The following is a 16,923-nucleotide window of genomic DNA, read 5'->3' as shown; positions in this document are numbered from 1 at the left end:
AAGGCTGAGTTTTACTGCTTATAAAAACTTATTTCTGGGTTTTTTTGCTTGTTAGCTGTACGTGTTGTCACACAGCAGCTTTTGGGCATTATTCTGTTTTTGTTATGGGCCGGAGGTGACGATGAGGCGGCCTCTCGCGGTGCAAAGTCAATGGAGACGGTTGGATTGTTTCCCTCCCGGTGGGCGTGGTTTTCAAATTAGCATAACTGCGCTCTGTCTCTATGATGTCAGTTAGTAGACACGCCCCTTACTGTTGAATCGGTCCGACTCCCTTTTCCAAAGTGTTTTTCAAAAATCATGCACCCCGCCTTTAATGCTGCTGATACATTTGTTTATGTTAGGTACAGTTCCAACTTACTTTTGTTTTTAAAAGTGCATTAGTAAATGATGAAATTAACACTTTAATTAAACTTAATAAATGATGCACACGTATTGGTCATTGTTAGTTCATGTTATCTAATCTATTCAGATATTTATAATTACTAAATAAATATTAGAATAAGAAAACAAAATTTTAATATGAAATCTGTATGCACTGTATAAATCCTGCAATTTATTTAAGCAAAGCAAATGTGTCTTTTCTGTACTGAGCAGTTTGATCTTTATAAACATGTAAGTTAATGATGTTTGAGACGCTACAATAGGTTTGTGTCCTGAATCAGCACAAACAGACATTCATGACATTTTTCTGCTGTTTGACTCCAGTTGGTCCCGTCCTATCCATCAGTAATGACTGGAATACCTCCTGCGGTTCCACCTGCTGGATCATTCAGTTCACTCCAGGGTGCTTTTCAACCCAAGGTTTGTCTGCCACTCTTGCTCTTACATTTCTGTTTTGTTTAAAACAAACTAAGCCCTGACAGTGTTGAAAGAAGGCTGTAAATAACTTGATATTTAAGGTGGCTTTAAACAAGCATAGAAAGAAAATGAAAAAAAAAAGTGGGTTTCTGTTCTTGTTGCAATCCTACACTTACAAAATGTACCACAAAATTACCACTGTACTACCATGACCTTTGACAATGCCATGAAATCTTAAAAAGTATTTTGGTGTGCCATGTGACTTGATACTATACTATTACTGTTTCAAGACATCAGATATAAAAAGTGAAACACTGACTTATGGATTCATGGTATATGGTTTAAATGAATATACATCATATTCACAAAGTATTCATGTTTTAGGCGTCCAGCCCTCTAGATGTGGTGTCAAGACCAGGACCAATGTCACAGCAACATTTACAGAAGGATTCAAGGGTAAGTTTTCATTTCCTATCAATTGCAAATCTTTTCCAAAAGGCAAAATGTCTCATTAAATATTTACTGCTGTTCTGTCTGTCTGAAATACAGAGAGGATAATATATGATATTGTAATTTTTCAGCTTCTGGACCCCATGTGTCCTAAACCAAAGGTAAGAATTAAATGCGACTAATATCGTTTTATTATATTAACCTCTCAAATCACGGACACAATTATTAACCCCATCTTATTCATCCTGGTTGTTTGTTTCCATAGAAACCCGGGAAGTGGGGTGCGATGCATGTGCATATCGCGTGGCAGGTTTATCACCATCAGCAAAAAATTAAAGTGAGTTCAAACAGCAGTCCAATTCGCATTGATCTAATTATGCATTCATCTTTCAAATAATTTGTATATCATTTGTTCGTGTACAGAAGCAGATGCAGATTGAGCCACATAAACTAGACTTTGGGTTTAAGCCTGAGTTTATGAACCGATCGCCTGCTTCCAGTTTTTTGGGACTGCAGCCTCGGGATTTACCCCGCCCTGCTACCATCCTGTCCAACGCAGGTAATTAAAACTAGAGACACATCCACATAAATGACTGTGATTTGCCAAGCTGGCATGATCTGGATCAGTGGCATTTGTTGGTCCTGGAACAACATCCCTATTAACCAATGAGATTATAGGCTTAGGTTTAGGGCTAGGACACCAATCAACACAACATATTTAGCGGTATTTATTATTGAATGTACAGTTTGTACAGTGTTTTATGTAAAACATAAGACTGATGAGAGTATCACTTTTTATTTTGCAACATTAAGGAAGTCCCATGTTTTGTAATGATAGCTGTATTCAAATCTTTTAAGAGGATATTTATCCTGCAAGTGCTTATGTCAGCTTTTATATATTTATTTTCTCTTGTAAGGTCCCACACACGCCTCCATTTCACCCTATGGACCCTTACCACTCGGCCCAAGCAATCTCCACAGTCTCGTCCCTCATCCTGGTAAAGCTGCTTTTACCCATCAGAGAAATTAATTCGGATCTGTCAATATTTCTGTTTGCAATACAACCCCATATGTTCTGTGTTGCTGTGTAGAGCCTCTTAACAAACCACTTCCCTTTGGAGGTCTAACTACACTGAGCTCATCTGCGTTTGGAGGACTAGGAAATCCAACCATAAGTAAGGACACAATGATAGAAATGTTTTTATAAAAACATTTTCATTGTCATAGGTTAATCAATACTCCATGTGCTTCGTAGCACCGAATGCGTCACACGGTACTAAAGATGGTAAAACAGTGCCAACTCCCGGTGGACCGCAGGAGACCTGGAATCGACTGCAGCAGACTCCTTCGTCTTTCCCGACACCTCCTCTGCGTCCAAGGTCTTCTGAACCAGAAAGAGTTTCCTCCAGTTTGGACCGGGCAACGAATAAGAAAGATTCTCTTATCAAAGATGAACAGGAAAGGTTTGTAACAGTTTTTATGCAATTGTTTTAAATATAAAAACATTTGCCAACATATGAAGAGTTTGGTTCCAAAACGCAATAAATCCATTTTGACTAATTTCGGTAAAAAAAAAATTTTTCTATACCGAGAAAGTTACAAGATGAAAACCACTATTTTCTTTTACAAACTTTCACATAGCATCTTTAAAAACATTAAAAATTCAAATCCATATAAAAAAAACGAATTCTTTTTTTTCAAAATGCTATGAATCTATTGAATCAAAATGTGCATTCATCTTTGCTATGTTATATTCATTTAGTTGACTAGTGGTATACACTGATTAAAAAAAGAAACATTAATGGCATTAATCAAAACACTTACTTTGTCATATTAAGAACACTGTCATCAGCTGTAAAATGTTTTGGTCCTGCTCGATTTTCGTTGGCTTCGCGTAAAATAATGGAAAGTTTTTCATAAGATCCTCTGCGGTCAATGTGTTATCATGACAGAAGCTTGATGCTGTCGGGAGAACAAGCACCAGCCGGCATTTTCCGTCTCCCGAGTGCCTCTCGCGTAAATTATTAGATGTTGATGGCTTACGTTTCTTTCCTGTCTAAGAAAACCACCACAGGTTTATCAATGCAATTAAAGTATTATTTTGTTTTTGTTTGTTTGTTTGTTGATCACGAAGTACAAGATGAAGAAAACTAGGATTCTGTGTGTATTCAACGCGCCGCCATTGTTGTTTACAGTGCGTGGAATGGTGCCCTGTATTTTGTGGAGTGAATTTATTGCATTCTGCATTTATTGCGTTTTGGTAAAAAAGGGACAAAAGATGAGAGAATAACACGGTGAATATTGGATTTTAAAATTAAGATTATAAAACGGCTCGTTCTGGTTCTTCATTCTGATTGGTTGAAACGCGTTCTAAGCCGTGATAAAATACCCCGGTAAACCCACGGTTCAGACCGCATCACAAGTATCACTGCGCCACTGTTGCTGCGTATTGATTTATGAAAATAAACACCACAGTCTTTAATCATTTTTTAATTTTTCTACCTTTGCACAATTATGGCGATATCCAGATAAATGTCAATAAATAAAACATTTCATCAATAAAGAGAAAACGTTCTCTGAAGTTTTTTTGTCTTATTGATATTTCCGCTATTATCCACTAGAGGGCAATCTTACCCAACTTAAACACTGAGGCATTCACTCGACACAACAGCGTTGTGGTGGATTTAGCGTGAAGTGTGTTTTGATCAGGCTCTGAATCTGATCTCTTACAAAGTTCTTCACAAAAATGGAATTATCTCCGCATTTAGCTGAAAATTTGAGAGGTGATAACTGATAAGACAACAAATGAAGGTAGGATTTTTTGATGTTGTTTGAAAGCGGATGGTCTGTTCTTTCATTTGATATCTTATGTTTATTTAAAGAAGATCATTTTTCTGTAAGGCATTCAACTAAAACTGGGTGGCAACTTAAAAAAAACGCTGACGGGGAAAAAGTTAATCATGCTTACAAACATATTTGATCATCACTTCAACAGTTGCACGATATAAATGTTAATGTATAAATTAGATGAATGTTGATTTATAAAATAAACACCACAGTCTTTAATCAGATATTTTCATTGTACCTTTGCTGCGTCTCTGTTGTTTGTGAACTGCGCTCTGTTTCAGTCACACTTGATTCTGAGGAACTACTTTGTTTGGCGGAAGAGTAATATTTATACTAATATAATTACAACTTATTTGTGTTTTATTTTATCAAATCCCGCTAACGTTATTGCATATGAAGTAACCGTTTTATAAACGCAATAAACCCCTCGAAGCGTTGGGTTACCAGTGCATTTTATAACAGCTAAGGGGCGTTGTTAGGCACGACGCGAAGCGGAGGTTTTATTGGTTTTATTCTTGGGGTTTATTGCTTTAATTTACTTTTAAATACTGACCTGATACAATACTGATCTTGGCAGTAACTCATTTATTTTAAAAATGGCGTTTATCGCGTTTTGGAACCAAACTCTTCATATATAACCCAGACCCAAAAAAGCATATTTCTTTAGTGATGGTCACTTGGATCTACCAATGAATTCTTACCAGAACAGTATTTTATTATTGCCACTGTGCCCCCATACGGCAGAAAATACATTTCTCTGGTCAAAAATATGTTTTAAATATATGCTAAATACCTTTTGTAAAAAGTTAAGCTACATTTTAAAAAATATATTTAGTTTTAATCTTTATATATTAACATATATTTCCAAATGTATTTCAGGGGCAACAAATACATTTCTAATTTTAAAACTCATACGTCAAAAAGTATATTTTTCCTGGCCAAAAGTTTTTATAAAATGTATAGAATATTAAATTATGAGTATATTTTGGAAGTAGAAAATATATTTAATTTTAATCTTTTTTTTAAACTGGTTGTTTACAAGTTTGTAACTTACAAATGTTTTCTTCCAATGCGACGAGAATATAAATGCTTTAAAATATATTTCTTTTAAAATATGTTAAAATATAAAAAATGGCAAAAAAATATATTGCTGAAAAATACATTTTTGTAAACATTTCAAAATATATTTCAGCACGTGTTTTTAGCCATTTTTTGTATATTTTAAAATATATATTTTTTGCTGTATGGGTGCCCCAAACATCTTTATTAGAAGGGGAGTCCCAATACTTTTGTCTATATAGTGTACAGTATATATACATTTGGTACCAGCATGTACCTAGTGACAGCTAGGACATTTTTTAACAGTGTATGATCAAAGTTCCTTCAAAAGAAAATCATATTATTTAACTAAATAAAAACAATGTAGGAATGAGAGCCATGTCAAACATTTTGATATTGATAACCAAACTAGATGATTAAAGATGATTAAAAAATCTGACTTTTTCCATGTTTAAGTGCTATAATTGCCCAGTGCCTCTATGAACCTAGAAAATATGAAAAAGATCAACCCAGTAACTTAGTTTTGGTAAACCATTCTCTACAAGCATGTGAAAAATTAGGTCATTGAAATTTTGGCTACCCTTGTGATGTCAGAAGGGGATAATGCCGCCCCTTAATCTGCATTATCCAACCACATCACTGCCATTTAGTACAGAGATAGACAGAGGGAAAAAAAATGATTGCACAAATAAGTTTTAATTTAACAATCCACCATCATAGTGATCAGTGTTTGCATTTCATCAGCTCATTTGTATTTTAAAGGACACCCAAAAACGGCACATTTTTGAACACACCTACAAAGTGTCAATTTTATCATGCTATAATAAATTATCTATATGGTATTTTGAGCTAAAACTTCACATACGTTCTCTGGGGACACCAAAGATTTATTTGACATCTTTAAAAAAAAAATCTTGTGAAATGTTCCCTTTAAATGATCTTTTATTTTAATCACATTGCAGTGAGACAAAAGAGAAATCAAACGGGAGACATTTGTCCCCCATCAGAAGCACTACGCTGGATAACAAACCCACAACAGAGACTTTGAAAAGTTCCTCTTCAGATGAACCAAAAGAGGAAGAGCGGGCGAGAGAGAAAACGCAAGCACAAGAGACCAGAGAAACCGAGGAGCAGAGAAACAAAGACATCCGAAGTGATGTGAAGTGTGAGCGAAAACCTGCTGAAGAGAAGCCAGCAGCGAATGAAAGCTCATCACCGAAGGAAGATCTCAAGAGGCCAAATACTGATATCCAACCCTGGGAGCCACCTGAGAAAAAGATCCGAACTGAATACGAACCTCATGCAAAGAAGGTGAGAGTCAAGGAAGAAAAGAGAGATGACCAGGATTCAGATGTTACGCATCAGAAGAGTATGGAGAAACCGTGGCAGGGTCCCCGAATGCCTGGTATAAACCCTTCATCTCTCTCTGCTCTTCCTTTGCCAATAGGAATTCCAGGTGGACATCCCAATCTCGACAGGACTCGCCTAAGCTCGCCTTTCCTGGGAATGGGTCAGTTTCCAGGAGCCGAAAGACTGCCTTACTCCCCGCAACATTGGGAGTCCATGAGGAACATGTATAGAGGATTAGATCTTCCCCGAAGAGACTCTTTAGGCAAAGACCTCTTGATGAGAACCGACCCGTTGCAGCGAGCCATGATGGGCCATCCTGCTTACCCAAGGGAGACGTTTTTGCAGTCCATAGCTTTGGAACAGAGGAATCAAATGGAGGAACGACAGCGCATGGCTTTCTTGAGAGAGGACAGCGAGAGGAGCCGCCTGCTGGCCATGCACCACACAGCGCTGGACCATCATCTCCATCCGCCAGGGCTCCTCAACGCAGCTTATCCAAGCGCCGGACTCCAACACGGCCCACATTACAGCCCTCTCAGTAGGACTCTTCCCGCTGCCTATATACACGGACCACCACACCCACTTTTTTCAGTGCTGGCGTCACGGTCGGGGTCACCGAGACGAATGACCCCTTTCACAGACAGACCTGCTTCCCTCCCTCACAGAGACGCTGACGCTCGGTGAGCAAGAGAACTGTGTGTGTATAGAGGACAGTCAGATTCTACCTATAACAAGCACTTCAAGTCAAACAAAAAGTGTAGTTATGAAATGTACAGTGGTGAAAGTCATAAAATGATGCTTTTGGTTTTTTTGGGAGGGAGGGGGAATAAAATGAATTTTGAGAAAAATGATTTCTTGAGTATTAAAAATATGCTTTAATGTTTAAACTTTATACAACCTTTGCAAGGTAACTGCTTGTAATGATACGCTAATACAGTGCATTTCAATGTAAAACATTCAACATAGATTTAAATAAACTACATCTGTTAGTCATACATTCATAACTTTACAATTTGGTCCTGACCATTAATAAAAAAACACTAAAAGGAAAAATTGTTTTTTAAAAACAATTAAAACATCAAAGGTTCCCCGTTTAAGTTTATGAACAGAGTGCTATATGGAAGTTTCTTGGCAATGTTTTCACTAAAATCTGTATTAGAAACCAGAGAATTAAAATGTTAAACAAAAATAATACCGTAAATCATCCCCTGAACTGTGCATGTTAGATAAAAAAAACATTACCAGAAACCAGATTTCTGTATATATATACAGGTGAAAATCTCCCACATTAAAGGGATAGTTCACCCAAAAATGAAAATTGTGTCATCATTTACTCACCCTCATGTTTTAAACCTATATGAGTTTCTTCTGTTGAACACAAAGATATTTTGATAAATGATGGTGAGTGCAAAGATGACAGTACCCATTGACTTCCATAGTAGGTAAACAAACACTATGGAAGTCAATAGGTACCATCACATGATCAAAATATCTTCTTTTGTGAATAAAGAAACTCATACAGGTTTTACAGAATTTTCATTTTTGGGTGAATTATCCCTTTAAAGAGACATTCCACTTTTTTTGAAAATATGTAAATTTTCCAGCTCCCCTAGAGTTAAACGTTTGATTTTTACAGTTTTGGAATCTATTTAGCTTATCTCTGGGTCTGGCGCTACCACTGTTAGCATAGCTTAGCACAATCCATTGACTCTGATTAGACCACTAGCATCACGCAAAAAAACAACCAAAGAGTTTCGATATTTTTCCCATTTAAAACTTGACTCTTCTGTAGCCACATCGTATACCAAGACCGACAGAAAATTAAAACCTGCGACTTTTTTAGGCCAATATGTCTAGGAACTAACTCTCATTCAAGGACTTTGCTGCTGCAACATGGCCGCAGCGGTGCAGCGACACCACGCACTGCCCAAAAACAGTCCCATTGGTTACTTTTAATAGCAGGGGACTATCTTCGGGCAGTGCGCAACACCACCACACCACCGCAGCCATGTTACAGCAGCAAAGTCCTTGATTATTACGCCATAATGAGAGTATAGTTCCTAGTCATATCTGCCCAGAAAATCACAACTTTTACATTTCCGTCGGTCTTAGCACACGATGCAACCACAGAAGACTCAAGCTTCAAACAGGAAAAACATCAAAACTCCCTGGCTACTCTTCAGCGCGACGCCAACGGTCCAACCAGATTCAACGGATTGTGCCAAGCCATGCCAAAAGTGGCACCGCAAGACCCAGATATCAGCTGAATGGATTCCAAAACAGTAAAAATCAGACGTCCAACTCTAGAGGAGCTGGAAAATGAAAATCCTTTAAACAAAAAAAGTGGAATGTCACTAGATTGGTTAATATTACACCACGTCCATTCCTAGACCTCTAGCCACTGCAGTCAAAGCCATAACAGCCCCTGACGGCCCGTCGGGCTCGATCGCTTCATCCGGTTCTCCATTCACCTCAGTCACAGTGTTCAACACACAATACACGTTTGTTTCATCCCCTTTCAACGCACTGCTGTCGGACGCCTCGAAGAGCTCTGAGGTGGACGAGGATGAGGAAGGAGAGGAAGGTGAAGAAGAGTGCTGAGGAGTGCTGTCGCCGCTGTCGGGATGTAGCGCAGGCTCCTTGGGGTGGCCGGCTGAAGCAGACATTTTGCGAGGGGTTTGTTTGACTGCCATGTTCTTTATCAACTCCTCTGTGACCTCAACGGTCTCATAGCGCACCATGTTGAGCCGCAGGTAACCATCTTCATCCTTCTTGTACCTGTTGGAACCGGAAACTGGGTATTACTAGACGAATCCAAACTAATTACATTTCGAAATTACTTCTGGTTTACTCAACATACCTGAAACGGGAGTGTCCAGATGGCCATTTTAGTTGATGCTTCTTTCGAAGGTGAAGGGTAAGTGTGTAACACCAAGAGAAAGTCTTGTCGCAAAGGTGACACTTGTACCTGGGAACCATGTTGTCCTGATGGAAAAGGTCGAATACATGAAATATATTATTTAATAGGATTAACAAACTGTCTCTGTTATTCTTTGGTTGAAGGAATATTATTCAATTCAAGTTAAGCCTTATTGACAGTATTATAAACTTAAAAAATATGAGGAAAATATACTTAAGATAATTTTTTCAGGTTGACCCAGAATAAAAATACTGGTAAACATCTACTGTGTTAGGAAACAACAGTTTTTACAATTTCACAATAACCAAAAATGTAACAATTATCTAACACACACACACACACACACACACACACACACACACACACACACACACACACACACACACACACACAGTTTAAAGGGATAGTTCACCCAAAAATGAAAATTCTGTCATCATTTACTCTCCTGTTGTTTTAAACCTGTGTGAGTTTTTTTCATTTTGATAAACACAAAAGAAGATGTTTTGATACATGATGGTAAGCACACAGTTGACCGTACCCATTGAATTCCATCACATTTGTTTTTCCTACTATGGAAGTCAATGGGTACAATCAGCTGTGCTTACCCTCATTTATCAAAATATCTTCTTATGTGTTTATCAGAAAAAAAACAATAAGAAAATTATGAAAATTAAGTCATCAAAATGATTTTCTCACAGCACCCCCCCACCTAATGTTGACATAGCTTTGCTGAACATTTAAACATGAACACATAGCTGAGGTTATAGCCCCCCCTGCTGGCTGACCTCATGTACTCGCTTGTAATGCTGGTTCATAGTGTGGGCCATGCGTGAAGAATACCCGCAGCCTTCTACTGTGCAGTGATACGCTGCACCTTCATTGTGGGTTTCCATATGTCTTCGCAGATCATGCTGGTTCTTGAAGCTAATTCGGAAAAAGGAAAACATAAGCGGGACATTCTTATCCTCAGTACTTCAAATGAACGTTGACAGTATGCAAGCTCTCGGCAGGCACCTGCTCTCACAGAAGTCACATGGAAACGGCCTCTCGTCACAATGACGGAATTTAATGTGGATCTTCAAGGTGGACAGAGACGTGCATGTCATGTCACATAGAGGACATTTGATGTGATTCACTGCCGAACAAGAAAAACCTATGAAACATCTGTATATAAAAAAAAATCGACTGCGATTCTCATGCGTGCTTCATCCGTATTTCTGCCTAGCTTCTCTGTGAACTATGGCTCTGTGTAGTAAATGCCGCTCCATTTGAAAGCAGCTGATGGTGATTTACTTCTAATCACGGAACCAGCTTTACTGATGAAAAACGCATGAGAATCGCAGTCGATTGTTTTGCACAGCCCTACTGTATAGTGCAAATTTTAAGTTCAGCATGTTATCTTGAGAAACTTTGTCTTCATAAGAAAAACTCACCGTGCTGACGGACATGATCTCTTAACAGTCTCTCATTTGCAAATGCCTTGTCACAATGTTCACATGTGAGAGAATCTGAAAAATGCATTAATTGAACAAACAAACAAAAACTGTTACCGTGGGTTCACACCAGCCGCGTTTGAGGCGTCAAATTCGCGTCTAGTTTGCCGCTTGATTTTGAGTTTACTCACTTAATTTGCGCATGAAATTCTAGTCACTAAGACATTAATGCGGACATTTGCGATATGGGAGGGGCTTCTGCGACTTCGCTCGCTTCCTGTAATCACGTCACTACTAGAGCAAGCTCCTCATTGGTTAAAGGAATAGTCTACTCATTTTCAATATCAAACTATGTTATTACCTTAACTAAGAATTGTTGATGCATCCCTCTGTCATCTGTGTGGGTGCACGGGGGCGCTGGAGCGCGCTGCAACGCTTCGACAGCACCCAGCTTGGCCCCATTCATTCAATGGTGCCATTTGGAGATAAAGTTACCAAACACATCAACGTTTTTCCTGTTTAAGACGAGTGGCCACACGAGCAAGTTTGGTGGTACAAAATAAAACGTAGCGCTTTTCTAAGCGGATTTAAAAGAGGAACTATATTTTATGGCGTAATAGCACTTTTGAGAGTACTTCGACTCGGCGCAGTAACACACTCCCTCTCCTATTATGAGAGGGAGAAGGGGAGCGGACTTTTCAGGCGAGTCGAAGTACTCCCAAAAGTGCTATTATGCCATAAAATATAGTTCCTCTTTTAAATCCGCTTAGAAAAGCGCTACGTTTTATTTTGTACCACCAAACCTGCTCGTACAACCGCTCGTCCCAAACAGGAAAACGTTGATGCGTTTGGTCACTTCTAACTTTATCTCTAAATGGTACCATTGAATGAATGGCGCTAAGTTAAATGCTATCGAAGCGTCGCAGCGCGCTCCAGCGCTTACGTGCACGCACACAGATGATAGAGGGATGTATCAACAATTCTTAGTTAAGGTAATAACATATTTTAATATTGAAAATGAGTAGACTATTCCTTTAACGCGGCACGTTTTCCGCCAAAGTTTACATTTTTGAACTCGCACGTTTGCCGTTGCAACACTCAATTCACTCTAGACACGCGAATGGTGCTGAATCGCGTCTACCGCAATGCACTAAATGCCTCATTCGCGCCGCGAGAACTACATACTAGTGATGGGCGATTTCGAAACACTGCTTCATGAGGCTTCGAAACATTTACGAATCTTTTGTTTCGAATCATTGGTCCGGAGCGTGTTTCAAACTGGCAGAAGTCACGTGATTTTAGCAAACGAGGCTTCATTACGTCATAACTGTTTCGAAACGTTTCGCAAATCCGACATTTCACCACTAGGGGGAGTTGATCACAAATGACCAGTGTCTAATATGGTTAGGTGAACTCGGGTCAGTTTTATCATTCAAATTCATAAAACATTCATCCTTCTGAAGAATAACACTAACATTTTTTCTACTTTTTGTTTATAGACAGATTTAATGACAAAAATGTGCATAATTAAGAAGTGAGTTAGTTTTAATGATTTGTTTGCCATAAACAAAACTAAAAACACAGAATACACTTTTAATTATGTCTTCAATAAATAAAATAATAAATTTTTCTTAAAAATATATTTTTAGAACAATCTTGCTATTATTTTGTAAAAAAGTGTATAATGTTTGGACAGATATTGCTGTTTTTACACTATTTTGACCAGCAGGTGTCGCCAGCAGGTGTGGTGTTTCGAACGCTTCGAAAAACTTAATCAATTTGCGAAGCAATTAGTTCAATTGATTTCTCCCATCACTACTACATACGCGTCAACGCGTCTTTACATTGACTTAACATTGAAATCACTCGCGCTTGACGCCTCTACCGTGGCTGGTCTGGACCCAGCATTACCGTGGGTTCACACCAGCCGCGTTTGAGACATCAAATTCGCATCTACCGCGTCTAGTTTGCTGCTTGAACATTTTGAGTTAATTCGCTTCATTCGTGTGTGAAATTCTAGTCATCGAGACATTCACGCAGAAATTTGCGTCATCGGAGGGCCTTCTGCGACTCCGCTGAGACTCTGCTCGCTTCCTGTTATCACATTACTACTAGATCAAGCTCCTGATTGGTTAATGCGGCACATTTTTCCGCAAACTAGGCGCGAATGCGGCGGAATCGCGTCTACCGCGCTAAACATTGAGTTAACATTGTAATCACTCGCGCTTGACGCCTCTACCGCGGCTGGTGTGAACGCAGCATTATACATACTGGAAATCACATCTTTCTACTGTAAATTTTTCAGTGTGTATGGTAAAGAGGAACTACACAAAACAAACAGACCTTCTGGTTCAGCTTGTCTCTGGATATGATCAAAGAACTTGGTATTGCTGGAGAACATACAGCCACAGGTGGGGCAAGCGACCAGGCGCTCTTGTGTATGACTGCGCAGATGTTCACGCAGGCGGTACTTGATTTTGAAAAAAGCATCACAACCTATAAAAAAAAAGTTTAATCCAGGGTTCTTTTGCAATAATAAACATAGGCACAAAAGCTTGGTTGTCAGAAGCAACATACCTGACCAGCTGCAGAATAAGGCCTGCTGTCGATCAGGAAGCGGCTGAAGCTCAGTGCAGTGGGCATGCATGTCAACATGACGGTAGAACCACTCCGGATTGTTAAATGAACTCTGGTAGAAGTAAAATATTATGCTCATTGCATAATCTTTCTTAAATAAAAAACATATCTAATTGATAAACACTTATACGAACATCACAGTGTTCCCATTGACAGACAAATCCCTCAGAGACATCAGGAACCAGGTTGTTACTATGGAGATCTTGAGTGCAGCTGGGCAGTTCGGGGTGGGATTCGAGAAGCTGAGTCCCGATGTATTTCAGCTTACTGTGGAAGATGTGGAAATGTGCATGAGCCACAAGCTCACTCTGACTTCCCATTGCCAGAAACTCACAGCCCCTCCATAAACACTGATAGTCCTCTACAACAGAGAAACACAACCATCTTCAGATATACTGTACACTGGAATTTACAATAATACTCAATTGTTGTTACATGTCAATCAATTACATTATGTCAGTCTCATACCTAATTCCTCCATGGCATCTCCTTCTCCAAAATGTTCCTTTAGATGTAAGGACATATGATCACTCAACTCCTCCATGCTTTGACTCTGGAAAGTGCACGACGCCCATTCGCACGTCACCACGACTTTAGAGACATTTCTTCTTTTCGCCATCGTAACCTTTGACAGTCATTGAAAGATACGATACCGATATCAGAGTGTTTGTATTATTTTTAGTATATACGCTCATGCGCAGTACAATCAATATTCTGCCTCATCTTTAACGACTCATTGTGTAGCATAAGCTCAAAATGTAAACAAGGGTGGGTGCTCGTGGTCTACTGCACCATACACACGCTAACAAATATTAATTCACGCGAGAACATGCGTTAAAAAATGGGTTAAAATTATGACGTTCACTTACTCGGATGTTATTGAGTCATATAAGCTGGTCTGAAGAGCAGTTGCTAGTTCAGCTTCATGAACTGATCCGCCCGGTTTAGACGCGCGTTTACACAACAGGCAACATATAACGGAGAAGGTAAAATCATACGGACACAGAATATAATGAGCCACGTGTAGGTGTTTGGTAAAATTTCATTTTGAGCAGTTAAAATTAAATGTCACGAAACTTCATGTCTGTTGACCGGATAGGAAGACAGCCGCGAACGCGGGTAATGTGTTTGTTTGAGATGATGGAGAAGGTCGTGACGTGTATTCCGTGTCAAGGGCAAAATAAAAGCCCTTGTACATATTAAACATAAAGATAAAATAAAATAAAACTTTATTTTCAAAAAGGTTGGTGGTATAGAGTTTTTCCTAAGGTGTGATTATGGCATTAAAAAACCCTTTTTTTTTCAATTATCTAACTTTCACAGACAGGTTCTTTTATGTTGGCTCTTCATTTATTAACATAATTTTTCTCCCCATAGACATATATAATAAATATATTAAATATAAGAATAAATCAATCTTTTACGACAATTGTGTTCAAAATGATATTTTATTGCTTTCGCAATTGATTAATGACAAAGGTTATTTGCTTACATATTCTGAATTTTTATAGAAATTTAATATCCCAATATTGCCAAAAGAATATAGTTGCATTTTATGCTATTCCAGCTGTTTTTTAAGACTATTACAGGGCAATACAGATTCTGATAAGAAATTGACCTTTTAAAAGAAATTCAAATGTAATAACATATTTTTTAGAAGCTTGATTCATCATCCTTTAACATGTAGAAGCAAACAATATTGGGGAAATATTTTTGGGAATTTGAATTGGCCTTTAGTTTGGACTTACAATGATAAGTAGGCTACTGTATTACTAATAAAGTTACTGAAGTTTATTTTAAAATTATACATCTAATTTACCCAACGAACCAATTCCTGCAAAAATACAAAAAGTCTCTTTCAGACTCTTGTGTATTTTGTAATATTAACATTGATTTTTCAACATCGATATTGAACATTTATTTGAATTATTCTGTGGAGAGAAAATCAAAATACAGAAAAATATGTTTTTTTCTTTTATGGAGAAAACGACTTCTTTGAAGGTCATATATTTTTTATATGGTAAGTTTTACATTCATAAATGCAAATGGGCTCGGATTAAGCCCAATATTACCCAATTTAAGGTTCAGATGAAGATTTATTTTGAAACATTAAAAGGACTTTCGAATCCTAAAGCTACCAAGACTATGGCATATTATTACAATACGTTAAATTCCTCATTTTGAAAGAATTGTATTGTATACCCTCTTTATCTTTTTATTTATTTTTTATTATTATTATTTTTCCTTAAAGTGTATTCTTTTTACTTTAAATGTTATTTGTAATCCTTTACGACTGTTTGCTACAATGTTGCTGCATGATGCTTTGATTGTACAATTTTTATGATACAAAATAAAGCACAATCATGCAAAAAAGCCCTTGTACATCTATCAGGGTTGTGGGTAGAAGGGATACAAATACGGCCCAAATCTCGTGAAATCTCGCCAGATGAGCGCTGTTTAGTCATACGGACAAACCTAACACTAAACCCAACATTTCACTGGATTTGGGTGATTAATGTATCATATCTCGTCAGAACCGATGTTTTTTATCCTAATCCTCCTACCACCAAATATAATCTAACCCTAAACCTAACATCTCGCGAGATTGGGCCGTAGCTGTATCTCCTCTAGACAGAACCTCGGTAAGCATTGGCTAGTTGCTACAAAATAGGCAATACTGCGGCAGCATATTTTGTAACAACGACAATAATAATAATAATAATAATAATAATAATAATAAACGTAGCATAATTTAAAGTATTATTATTATTATTGCTGCTGTTATCAATATAATAATAATAATAAAACACATTTTAAATTAAATAATTTGCAAGGAACTAAGATATTTTCAAATATTTCAGAATAAAGTCTAGGCAATTTATTGTACTTTTATTTGCTCAACCTGTTCAATGCTGATATATAAATTATTAATCTTTTTCACATTTTTACTAAAATGGTTTTACATTACATTTTTCCTCTTATTTTTAATGCTCCTGTACTCAAACTTTCCTGTATCTAGTCATTGGAATTAATCTGCACTGTGCGACTTGAATTATTTATTACATTTTGTGAGGATGACTGAGTCGCTGCTGGGAGTATCTGCAATGTTACTTTTCTGTCATTTGAGACCAGCAGTCCCAGCACATCAGCACAAATCATCTTAAGGGGTACTAATCCTGTTACTGTTTAGAAGTGACTCATTATAAAGCATGTAATAATGTAATATAATACTTATAAGTTTTTAATGCAATAGGCTACTCAGATTTATACAGTATGTAATGTTGGGTCTCAGCTTTGTCACTCTACCAGGTCACAGGTTACAAATAGGTATTGTACAAATTACCAAAATCATATATATTTCTAAAATAATCATAGCTTAAAAGTTTTCAATGTGTTTTTTTGGTCCAAATTTAGAGGCTATGTATCTAA

General features: G+C 37.7%; 2 protein-coding genes across 5 annotated transcripts in view; one reads left to right on the top strand and one right to left on the bottom strand.

Moving 5' to 3' along the window:
• The window catches only part of auts2b (activator of transcription and developmental regulator AUTS2 b), a 44,219-nt gene extending 36,867 nt beyond the window's left edge, over positions 1-7,352 (top strand). For all 4 annotated transcript variants that reach the window (XM_073862695.1, XM_073862697.1, XM_055196318.2 and 1 more), the window contains 9 exons: positions 706-801; positions 1,183-1,254; positions 1,380-1,409; positions 1,514-1,585; positions 1,672-1,807; positions 2,166-2,246; positions 2,340-2,423; positions 2,504-2,711; positions 6,117-7,352. In XM_073862695.1, coding sequence (XP_073718796.1) covers positions 706-801; positions 1,183-1,254; positions 1,380-1,409; positions 1,514-1,585; positions 1,672-1,807; positions 2,166-2,246; positions 2,340-2,423; positions 2,504-2,711; positions 6,117-7,188 — 1,851 coding nt within the window. In that variant the 3' untranslated portion in view covers positions 7,189-7,352. The remainder of the gene's footprint in view (positions 1-705; positions 802-1,182; positions 1,255-1,379; positions 1,410-1,513; positions 1,586-1,671; positions 1,808-2,165; positions 2,247-2,339; positions 2,424-2,503; positions 2,712-6,116) is intronic.
• Positions 7,353-8,775: 1,423 nt separating this feature from the next.
• On the bottom strand, positions 8,776-14,656 carry LOC129437917 (histone H4 transcription factor). Its single transcript, XM_055196317.2, has 10 exons — positions 14,364-14,656; positions 13,963-14,119; positions 13,629-13,855; positions 13,435-13,546; positions 13,201-13,353; positions 10,858-10,932; positions 10,439-10,559; positions 10,210-10,348; positions 9,365-9,489; positions 8,776-9,282 (listed from the first exon to the last, which is right to left on the bottom strand). The coding sequence occupies exons 2-10, from the start codon at positions 14,111-14,113 to the stop codon at positions 8,874-8,876; spliced, it is 1,512 nt and encodes a 503-aa protein (XP_055052292.1). The 5' UTR covers positions 14,114-14,119; positions 14,364-14,656; the 3' UTR covers positions 8,776-8,873.
• Between the last annotated feature and the right edge of the window lie 2,267 nt (positions 14,657-16,923).

The sequence above is a fragment of the Misgurnus anguillicaudatus genome, chromosome 24, assembly GCF_027580225.2.
Source record: "Misgurnus anguillicaudatus chromosome 24, ASM2758022v2, whole genome shotgun sequence".
Classification (NCBI taxonomy): domain Eukaryota; kingdom Metazoa; phylum Chordata; class Actinopteri; order Cypriniformes; family Cobitidae; genus Misgurnus; species Misgurnus anguillicaudatus.
This window is presented reverse-complemented; position numbering and strand designations above follow the sequence as displayed.